We start from the raw sequence: 12,400 nt of genomic DNA on the forward strand, positions 1-12,400 counted from the left end.
ACTCCAATACAAGTGCTTCTAGAATAAAATGTTTTTATAGTTTTGCTAAAGATGATATGTCTAGCACCTAAAATTTTTTCTTAAATTTTGTAGGCACAGACTAAAATAGAGCATATTTATTCTTAATTTTATCTACATACCCTCATATGTCTAACTCCAAATTTTTATTAGTTTTCTTTTGCACATACAAATCTACATGATCAATCCTTAAGCACTCTCTATCATTATCATTGGTAAATTTCATTAATATAAATAATAAAAAATTTCATTTTTTTTTTATATTGAAGTCTCATAGTTAATTCTTTTTTCCAACATATATCATTGCCCTTCATGCTGCTAAAGATGATTGATTGCCCTAAAATGATTTGGATTTTTTAACCTTCCTCTACATCACACACAATAAAATCTATAAGAAAAATAAATGTATCTACTTTAATTAGTACATCATCACTAACTCATATAGGATGAGTTAAGGAATGATATGTCAATTAAAGAGTTATTGTTGTAGGTTATACTTCTTTTAATGCCAATTTCTTAAAGATTGAGATAACCTCTTCCAAAATAAATATTTCTCCTATAAGGCAATGAAAGCTAAACTACATTCATTGTTTTAAGAAATTTCTTCTATTTTAATTGTTAGCTTCTTTAATATATCTAAATATCCAGAGAATTAATTTTCCCAACAAATTTTTGAATTTTCTTTAAAAAAATAAGGAGAAGGTCTTTGAATTTTCTTTTTTCAAAATTTTTCTTTATTTTTAAATTTCTATTAATTTTTTACTCGATTTTAGTTTCTTTCATCTTAACATCTTTCATCACCTTTTCAGTTCTTTATTTTCTTTTAAAACGAGACCATCTCACCTTATTTTTTTACTTTTCGCTTTAGGGTTAGCAACAATACTGTTTGATAACATCTATTGAAGTATTTTTGTTAATGATTTAACCAAATGACATAATTAAATTTTAATGTTCTTAATAACAATAGTTTTGCTTAGTAAATGTGTCCCCTTATGCAGGCATCAAATCTTCCAAAGATGGATTCTTCTCTTCAGATTGATTTTGAGAAGTAAATCCTATTGAATAATTAGATCTAGGATTTGAAGGGTTATTGACCTTCCAATTATTCCATCTTGGATTTTATTTATTTATTTGAGAATGAATTATTTTGCCTATTATTCATAAAATTCAATGACCACATTTGGAACATAAGATTCAGAAAATTTAGAGACTCCATAATAATCAGAAATGATGGTTGATCCATGGTTTTGATTCACACCAGTAACTTTTTTAGAGTTTTATTAATAAGAGTCCCATTAAAAGTTATTAATAGTAATTTCTTCTATTAATGAATATGCCTTCAAAAAGTTTGGATAATAAAGATTCTCTAGCTGCAACATCTATAATTCTCCTCAAAGAAACCAACAACTCATTACACAAAATTTTAATTTATCAAACAACTAAGAATGGAAAAATGACGACGCCACTTTAACAAGTTATTAAATCTGCTCAAAGCTTCATAGATTGAATCATTCTTCAATTGGGAAAAATATTGCATCAGGACTCCGCACGTAGAATTATGTGCAGAGTCCAATGAAATCACACCATGTGGAGGTGATAAAAAAAAAAAAAAAACTTGGTCTGGTGGAGGTAATATTCCCCCCTTGTTATTCTGTGTTATTCAATTGTTATTGTGTTATGAGAATATTCCCAAAAAACTTGGCCCGGTAACACTGGATAATATTCCCCCCGTGTTATTTTGTGTTATTCAGGTGTTATTGTGTGTTATTCAAGTGTTACTGATGTGTTATTATAATACCGAGAATATTCTCATAAACTGAATAACACACAATAACACCTAAATAACACGGGAGAAATATTCCCTTGTGTTACCAGGCTTTTTTTTTTTAAGTCACCGCCACGTAGCGTGATTTCATTGGACTCCGCATGTATGTATTTCTACATGCGGAGTCTTGATGCAATATTTTCTCCTTCAATTCGGCAACAAAATTGAAACCATTCCTTATTTTGGTAATTTTAGATGATGGAAGTGGCCAAGAATTTTAAAGCTAAATCATTCCAAATGATTATTGATCCTAGGAGTACTGAAATCAACCATATTTTTGCTTAGTATATCTTAGAGAAAATAAAAAAAAAACTCAAATTTAGTAGCATCATCTGACACTATTATTCTCATATGGGAAAGCCTAAACAATCACTAGTAATATTTGAGAATTTCATTGACTTTAAATCTAAATGATCAACTCTCAAGCCTTCTATTTGTTCTCAAGATAAGACTACATGACTAGAGCAAAAAAGGCCTATCTTTTAAATTACGTAAAATATTACTAAATCATTCATCAAAAACGAGAAAACTTATGATTGGATAATGAATAAACACCAAATAAAACCAATCATAAAACAAATAACTAAGATTTGAACCAAATATAAAGGAATTTGAAACAAAGCTAAACAGACAGACATAAGCACAAACAACATAAAATACAATGGAAGACCACAAATAAGCACATCAGGAAAAATCCCAGAACCCCAGCATTTAAAGTTCTCCAAATGGAAAATATAACCCATATGAATATCAAAAGCATGAGGCAATCAAAAATTTTATTTCAGTAAAAGTGAAAATTTTCTTACACAAAATCATTTCTTTCTGTTTCTTTCATATAGCTCCAACCCTTCTTCACATGCACTCATCACTGTCAAGAGTATATCACAAAATCACAACAGGAGTAACAAAAAAGCATAATCCATCAGTGACAATAATGACCAAACCACCCACCTCTCACCCCTCCCTCATCTTCTCCTCTGCTATAAACCCACCACAGCAAATTTGACAGTGAATTCCCATCATCAAATCCATTCAAACTCCTAATCTTCGCCAAAGCCTCCTCCTTTTCATAAACTCCCTCCAGCGCATACACAAACCCTTTCCAGCCATCAGTAACTCCCTCCCTCGTCAACGCCGGCAATGCCCACTTCACCAGCTCCTTCACAAACCCAACATCTCTGAAAAGATCTTCCGTTACTGGCAACAATGGCAGAACTTGAATCCCCAATCTGCACTCTCTCCATTCAGCTGGCGCGAACCATAACCCACTGTCTCTTTTATTAGCCCACAAGACCCCCACCACTCTGTTCTCCCTACTGAAATCATCCTCATACATTCCATCCCCTTCCCTCACATGCCACCATGTCTCTGCAGCAGCAATCTCGAATGCCGCCAGCGTAGACCCAATCGCCACCAGATGTGCATCACCATAGCTCAGTCCCATGAGCGCCGCAGAGTAATATGCGTTCACCGCTTCACTTGTGCTCTCCTGATTGCGCCCATCTGCAAACTCTGTAAGCCCTCCAGCCCAAGAATGCAACTTCCAGAGATCAAAACATCGCAATCTGGCATAATTTGATCCAGACAAGTTTATGAAATCTGCCATGATTGAATAGGCTTGAGGTTTAAACTTTCTGCCCCATGATGGATCGAACTTGGCAAGCACCGCAATTGCATAAAGGAAGTAGCCAAGGTGGTAATGGTGGTCATTGAAGACACCAAAGCCAAAATCAGCACCGGAATCCGTCGATCCCTGCTTTGTTATAAGACCGCCCCATTTAGGATCATAAAGGAATCCATTTCCATTAAAGCTTCCATCAAGCCATGGAGTTATATATGTTCTGAGGAAGCTCAGACCCGCGGGGATTACATCAGGGAAGCCAACTTCCTCTGCAACAAGAGCCAATCTTGCCGCCCTGGCAATCGCCTTGCCGTAAAAATAAGAAGAAGTCGTTTCAATCGGCGAAGAATCCAAAGCAGTAACATCTTTAGATAAGGCATTAACGATCTCTTGCACACCATCTTCGCTGACGCCATTCGTCGAATTCCATGTGGTCGACACTGGATCGGTTTTCAACAACCAAGAATCACCAACAATACCTACCAGATCGCCGTCGATGCTCCGGTACTTGAAATCTTCAATTACGTTGGCGGATCCGCTGGCGTCGAGGAGCCGGAGATGGAGAGGATGAGCGAGAAGAAGAAGATCACCCCACCCCTTCTTTTCCCACCTGTACTCGACGTACCCCGGCCTGGTGAAAACAGCTTTACCTGCTACAGGATAGCAAGATGAGTGCTGATCAAGAATTGACTCATAGCTTGGGTCGGGGAGGAAGGCAAGCCGTATGACGCCGGTGAAGCCAGCTGCAGCGGTGAGCTGCGTGGTGGCGGATTGCTGGAATTGGATCGGGGAGGAGGAGTAGCAGAGGAAAGTCTGTCCGCTGTTGAGCTGAAAGGTGTGTTTGGTGAAGGAGGTGTTGGGAACTACGGAAAGGAAGGCGTGGATAGAGGAGATTGACAGATCGGTGGCGTCGGTAAGGGTAGAGAGGGTTATGAAAGGACTTCCGCGTACTAGGAAGCAGCGCAGAGAGGGGGGGAGGTCTAGAGTTACACTGAGATCGTTGAAGGAGGAAATGATGTGGTTAGATTGGGAAGACGGAGAGGAGATGGTAAGGTCAGGGACGAAGGTTTGGTAAATGAAGGAAGAAGTGGCGAAACGAGAGGGGAAGGAGATGGAGAGGGAAGAGGAGGAGGATTTGATGAGGTAAGGGTGGATGTATTCAGGCTGGTCGCCATTTTTTAGGACGAAGTTTTGGAAGAAGGAGTTGGTGGGGAGAGGTGATGAGAGGAGATGAGGGGAGAAAAAGGTTGATGGGTCAGGAAGAATTGGTGAGTTTGTTTGTGGAAAAAGGAAGGCTCGGCGATTGGAAGATGGCATCTTGGCGAGAGATGAAAGGGTTTTATACGGCGGAAGAGGAAGAAGAAGAGGAAGAGGAAGAGAGGAAGAAGATGGTTGAGGAAGTCTACTCTTCTTCTTCTTGATGGCTTTATTTATAATTTTGGTGACAGATCTTCGAAGTAGCTTCAGCTTCTTCAACATTTCCTGCCTTGATTTATTGAAGGGGGGCTAGCTGATGAAACGACACCTGGATAGGATGGTTAGGGTTTTTGGAAATTTAGTGGGCATTTTCTCGGCAACTCCATTAAATTAAGGGCTTGACGACTTCTTCTGTGACTTTGCGATTAAGTTTTTGACATTCCAGGAACAATGCCAAACCGTATCCAAGGAGGCTCCTCCAAGTTGATGAAGTTTCATCTTTGGGTTTCGGATTAAGTCTTTGGATGGGCATCATTGATGAGATTTCTTCTCGCGGAAGAATGTTGGAGGAATTAGGGTTTTGAAGAGGAAAGTTAATGTAGAAGATGAAGGGAGGATTGTATTTGAAATTGGAGGTGACTGGTTGTGCATTGTGGACAGCGTGGTCATCTATTGGGTTTGCATGGTTTGCTTGGTTTGGAAGGGATGCCATGAAATGCCAATGGAATTAGATGACTTCACTTTGCTATGTGTTGTTCTTTAGGTATTGCATATTGAGTGGAATATAATTAATCCTATTTTTTTGGTTGGAATATTTTTATTCCAAGATAACCTAAATATTTTATAATTTTAAAGTTAATATGAAATGAATTTAATATAAATTTTAAATTATTCATTTTTTGTTATTTTTATTTCAAATTTAATATAATATTATAAAAAAAAGTTATGATTTAAATTAGATCAAAAGATTCAAGTTGACTATTTAAGACAAATAAATATCAAAGTATGATAAAAAAAATAAAACTAATACTAAAAAAAAGTTAGTTAATTAATAAACATTCAAAAAAAATAAAAGGAAGGCTTAGTTGCCTCATTAATTAACAACTGACTATCTTAGGAAATTGAGATCATCGTTCGATGCGACATAAATCCTCATATCTTTCAGACTATCTGTATGATCGAATATCATGCAGATGTAAGTTCTAAATAATAAAATTAACATGATTGAAACACAAATAATATCATCTTCAAAATTAGAACCAAACCATAGGATAGTTTGAGAAGTCACCAAGGTTCTCCTCAAGATCTATGATATCTCATACCATTGACTCATTTGACCCTAAAATAACTGCTCATATTTGGTCTTTTCTTACTTGATTTTCCCCTATATCCTACCTTGAAAATATAAACTTTGAAATCTTGAAGACGAAGACCTCTGATCATTATCGAGAGTTTTCTTAAATGACTTTGGTCATTTAAAATGTAATTAACTACAATGTCATACCTCTATAGTGAACTGAACCCAAGTAATAGAGACTATATCTAATCTTTATATTAGGTAAGAAAACTTGTCAGTCATATATAAAAGATTCGAAGATCAAATGAATATCATAAATTCTTTAGTTTATTTAATCGGGCCCGTTGTCAAGTAATGTGTTTATTCATCGGAATAAGTGCATTGCCTGTAGTGTTGCACTCGATTACTTAAACTATTAAAATGTATGAGATCTTTTTTAGTCTCATTTTTCAAATCAAAAATATATTTGTCAAAATTACATACATATATTAAATTAAAATTATTTTTTAAAATTTAAAAATCAACCGACAATGTTGATCGAGTTAGTAAGAGGTGGTCAATCGACAACACATGCAAAAAAGAATGTTTTTAATGCATTTTTAAAATTCATGCAATGCAGTACATAAATGTGAGGGCATGCAAGCAAATGAGACCCAATTAACGCTAACGGCGAAGCATACTCACCCTAGCGATTTCACAAGATCTACGATTAAAGATGGAGTCGTAGTTACCGGTTTGTTACATAATGTAATGAATTGACCTACCTCTAATTGTCCAGCACGAGGTGAAGGAAATCTTCCACAGGTGAAAGTTTTCATGTAATGAAGATTCTTCGTGGACATCACACTCACGGCCTAGGAAATGAGAAACGAAAAAGATTTTCTCATTTTCAAGACCCAAGTGACCTCAACCCATTCATCAAGAGTTAAGGCCGCCTTACAATCGCGGGATTGTAGTTACCTCGGGCATATATGTAGGAATCTAGATCTTTTGTAGGGCCTCTCAAGGGTTCATAAGGGAGACAAAAAGCTCCTTATTTATTGGGCTTCCTCATAGCACAAAAAGCTAACCAAAATCCTAAGAAATTGGGTGTTACTGTGTTTTATTTCTCTTGCTTTTCATTCAACTGACGCTCTATTGCTTTTAGGCGTGATCTTCTTGACAATTTAGGATCCAACACAAGCAAAACATTAATAAGACTTTTTATATAATTTTGAATAGCAACTAAGTTGCAATAAAATTTAGAAGTTTGTAAGTAACAAAATCATAAAATTTAATAAAGTTGTTATTTATAATATTTTCCATACCAAAAAAATAGCATTTTTAACCAATAAATTTATGAAATTATACAAAGATATTACCTAATTGAAAAAAAAAATGAAGATTGATTTGATCATAAGAATTTTTCTAAAATACTAATATTGAAAGCATCATGATATCCAAAAATTAAAATTTTCTCAAAATAAAAGTAGGATGAAATTTGTAAGAAAAAAATTTGAGAAAAATATGTACATATAAATGATCTTTTAGTAAAAAAAAGCATTAAATGCTAAGAAAAGGGTAGAAATTTTTTTAAAAAAATTCTTCAAAAAAGAAAAAAATCAATACATTGAAAAGATTATTGGTATTTTTAAGGAACTCTTTTGGTTATCATCTTTGTGTTAAAAATATGTCTCTATATTAATCACTATCTCTCATAAAAATTATGTTGAATTTTGAGTACATATAATTTCTCATGAAGAAAAAAATAAGAATCTCAAAAATTTAGATGTTATATATGTTAATGCATGAGGCATGTTTTGATATCATTCTGACACAAATAATTTTGCATATGAAAATATAAAAGTTTAGATATTATATATTAATACGTGTGAAGTTGGCGGTATGTATGTAAATCCCACTTTAAAGAAAAATTATTGCATACATACACCGCATGCAGAGATGCATGCGGTGTCCGAGTCTGATCGTAGATCACAATGATCTACGGTCATGATGCAATCAAAATTTTTTTGACGCATGCATCTCTGCATGTGCATGTGGAGTGGAACTCATCAAAATACATCCTGACTGTATATATCTACGGTCAGGATCGGACGACACATGCATCTCTGCATGCGGTGTGTGTATGCAATAATTTTTCTACTTTAAAATATATTTTAAATATTTAACATTTGTCAAGAAACTAACATTTAAAAGTTGTTGTGTATAAATATTATTAATTAAAAAATAGTTTTATTATTAAAAATGATATATATGCACAGAAATACATATGGAATTGAAGTAGTTGACAAGAATAAACTTTGTCACAAAAGTCAATAAATAAACACACACACACACACACACACACACACACACACACACACACACACACACATATATATATATGTGTGTGTGTGTAAGGCAAATTAATGTGTACCCTCTGATAAAGTGTTTGGGAAGTTATTGCTTAATCATCATCAAAATGAGCATCTAGCCTGAATTAAATTTTGTGTTTTTATATTTTATAGTTGATAGGGTGAAGAAATGGGAGCTTGAACCTAGACCTTAACCTGCAGTTGGATAGTCTTCCATTCAATATTTGATATTTACCCACTTAGTTTCTTGTTTTTGCATTTGTCAATGTTCGACAATACTAATAAGGTCAATGAATAGCATCAACATTAGGGTTAATTCTAGTTTATTTTGTCACTCATTGTCACTAATAATGTCAATACACACTATTTAAGAAAAAAAATTATGACCACATAGACACTAACATTATCACTTACTGACTTTGTCAGCATGTTTTTGCCAAAAATGCTAACACACCAATGCCAATAATTTTGGAGTACATCACTGATCGTATTGCTGATGCCTATTGACTTTGTCATCTATCGTTACCAACAAAGCTAATAATGTACGTTGTTAAAATTAACATTGATACATGACATGATCAATAATTGTCTAGGTTTAACATTGACACCCAGGCTTATACTAAACTTTTTGGTTTGCATTATTTTCTTCTCTAGAAAAAAATAATTGTGTTAACCATCAACAATCTCGCATCAACAATCTCTTAAGTATAAATTCAATGCCTCAAAGTTTCCATAATGTCTATTATGATTGACATCATCCATAGTCTATTTTTATGACATTATGATAACACCTTTTCTAATTTTAGGGAAGGACATTATTTGTTACTTGAGATAAAAACTAATGAAATTATTTCAATTGGGTTAATTTCATTGGATTTTTCTCACTTTTTTTGTTTGATGTGAAACATTTATCTTCTATGAATTTCTTTGGTTTGTTTATATTAGGGCATGTTTTTCATATAAAACTGAGACGATAAATTTTCTTTACTATTATGAAAACTTTCAAATATAAAAGTCTTAAAATCAACTTAACATTAATGTTTTATTATCCTAGCATTTTTATAACAAGAAATAAAATTAATTTTTTAAAGTTTTATCAATTTAGTTTAATATTGTTTTATTAAAAATATAAGATCAAAGCTATAATGGTGGTTGGTTATTGATAACTTGTAGATTTATTTCAATGCGAGTTTTTGAAAGAACTTATATATAGATTTCACGTGCATTTTCTGTCCGGACACCTGACGTACCTCTACAAGCGGTGCAGGTTATTCTTGAGTTATTTTCAGGTTATTTTTGTGTTATTTTTAATAATCCCGAAATAATCCATAAATAATCCAAAAATAAAGACCATTTTTCTGGGTTATTTCGGGATTATTGAAAATAACCCAAAAATAACATAAAAATAACCTAGGAATACACTGTGCCGTACATCGAGCTACATCGGGAGGCCGCACAGAAAAATTTTCGCTTGATTTCAGGAGTAATATTTATATTTTCCATCTTCTATTAAAAAATATGCAATCTTCTATTTTAACAAATGCTTCACTTATAGCACAAAATATATAAATTTGATGGTGAGGAAAAAAATGACATTGATGTAAGATTTATCAATAGATAAGCTTTGAAAATAAAATATGTAATTATGTTTATTAAATTAAATTTATTATTTATTATGGATTATTTATATATTAGGAACAAACATTGAACACATGTACAATTAAATTATTCTTTGAAGAATTGAACATGCTCTATTTTAAGAACTTTTATGAACCAAAAATAAGAAAGTTTGGATAATTGCAAGATCTAATCGTGGTTAATTTGATTTAGGTTAACCAACATCAGACATTATATTTGTCTGGAAGAACTTTCACCACCTCCCAACCCTCTACTAGAGCTATAATCGAGTTGAGGGATGTAAAAAATTGACTTAATCGAGTTGAGTGGTGTCAAAAAGTGACTCGACTTGCTAATTTAATGCGAAATCAACTTGAAAAATCTGGTGGGGTGACCCAAATAAATTATTGTTTGAGCTTAGGTTAGGAATCCTAATCTGATTAAATTTTTGGGTGGACTCTGGGTTGATTTGCCATCCCAAAATTTGCTTGAAATCGACCTGCGAACTCAAAATAAATCTGAAATCAGCCCGAATTTAACCCAAATTTGACACAAATAAATGTTATGCCTTATATTAAACGGACTACATGGGCCGGGTTTGGGTTAGAGGGTTGAAAGCGAGTTGGGTTCATGTTTGACTTTTTTATCTGTTTAATATTCGAGTCAAGATTGAGTAAAGTAATTTTAGGTAGTATCAATTTTGGGCTAGATCCGAACTTGACCTACAAACCTAATATGACACCCCTAATTGAATCTAGTATAGCTGAGTTTGTCATGGATTGGAGTTGACATTGTCATATTATAAGTTGTTCATTTTCGGCTCTAACTTGAGTCAAGGTTTCACATATATGTTTATATTTTCTATATTTCATTTTTTTTAATAATTGTATTTAGTTTGTTGAGACGCATCATTTCGTTTTCTCAAGAGAGTCGAAGGGAACCAGAAGGGGGAGAGGAAGTGAAAGGTGGGTGGGTTAAGAAGCCTCAAAAGGGGGAGATGAAGCAGGAGAAGTCCATAACACTAAAGGATACTTTCTTGTATGCAAAGAGCAAATGAATAATATATCTATATTTATTATTTGTATGTGTATGTTTGACTATGATGAAAATAGTTATTTATGGTACAAACGCTGGGAAAACTAAGTACTAGTACATGTATATGAAAAAAATATATTGATATTGTAGTAATTTAATTGATATAATTTTTAAACGGTGCTTCTGTAATGATTGTAACATATATATGCTATTCATATAACAAAATTCATTGAATAATATCATATATGAAAATTATCCAATATTTATATTGATTTATTAAAAGCATAACTAATAATAATATTATTTTTTCCCCTTATATGGTTGTAGCATATGAGTGAGAGTATTCATTAGTTTTGTTTATCTCAATGTTGTTTTAGACTAACTTTTCAGATATATTTAAGTGACTTAAAAAATGAGTGATATAAAAAAAAATATTTATAAAAGACACATTCTTAATGAATAAAATTTAATTTGATCAGTGACTCTTTTATTTGTTAATAGCCAATTGAACAAATAAATATAGAAAATTTAATACTCACTGTCCGACCATCTATATCCAACTTGGTTAGTCCAAGCCCCAGGCCGGTTCATTACATTTGTACAATACTTGTTTGTTTTAATTAGATGAAAGGATTTTGCATTGATAAAAAAAGTTTAAGAAATTGAATGCATATCTGATTTTAATATAAAATTATTTATAAATGTTTTATAAATCTGAAAAATAAACAAACAAATAAATTTTGAAGAATAAAAGGACGTATAAGTCGCAAGTAAATTTTTTTTTACAATCAAATAATATAATAAGTATCCATAAACTATATTACAATTAATTTTTTTAAATAATCTATTATATAACTACATATCATTTAACAAATCCTTGTTAAATATTATTTAATAAATTATTTGTTTGGGAACACAAACTAATGAGTTGAATCATGTTTATATTTCATTCATTTAATACACACATTTCTTTTTAAATATTAATAGTGTTTTGAGTTGTTTCATGATACATTTCAACTCGCATCTCAACGAGCGAATATTAGGGTGATATTTATATTTATGAATTGATAGTATTATGATGATATTGTGATAAATATTCCTCGAATATCATCTCACCATCACTAATCTCGATGACTTAGGGTCCGTTTGGGACAACTTATTTAGTGCGGTGGCGTTTTGAAAACGCACCTGACTTGTTTGGGTAAACTGCGTTTTGACAGCTTGTGCATTTTCAAAACGCCGAAGATAATTTTTTCACACCGCACCTATCTAGGTGCGGCAGATAGGTGCGGTGGCCACTTTCTGTCAGCAGTCTGATTTTTCTAAAAAAATAAAAAATTATAATAGCCATCACATCTAGTTTATCATCAGACTATTTTTAATCAGTTTATTAGTAGATTATCTTCCAAAGAATACTAATAAAACTACTCTCGAAT

The 12,400-nt window shown here is 32.8% G+C and overlaps 1 protein-coding gene across 1 annotated transcript; it reads right to left on the bottom strand.

The window, feature by feature from the left end:
- Positions 1–2,602: 2,602 nt before the first annotated feature.
- Positions 2,603–5,283, bottom strand: LOC110036672 (probable endo-1,3(4)-beta-glucanase ARB_01444). The gene has a single exon (XM_020741171.1). The coding sequence runs from the start codon at positions 4,941–4,943 to the stop codon at positions 2,766–2,768; it is 2,178 nt and encodes a 725-aa protein (XP_020596830.1). The 5' UTR covers positions 4,944–5,283; the 3' UTR covers positions 2,603–2,765.
- Positions 5,284–12,400: the final 7,117 nt, after the last annotated feature.

Source organism: Phalaenopsis equestris, unplaced genomic scaffold (assembly GCF_001263595.1).
Source record: "Phalaenopsis equestris unplaced genomic scaffold, ASM126359v1 Scaffold209567, whole genome shotgun sequence".
Lineage (NCBI taxonomy): Eukaryota > Viridiplantae > Streptophyta > Magnoliopsida > Asparagales > Orchidaceae > Phalaenopsis > Phalaenopsis equestris.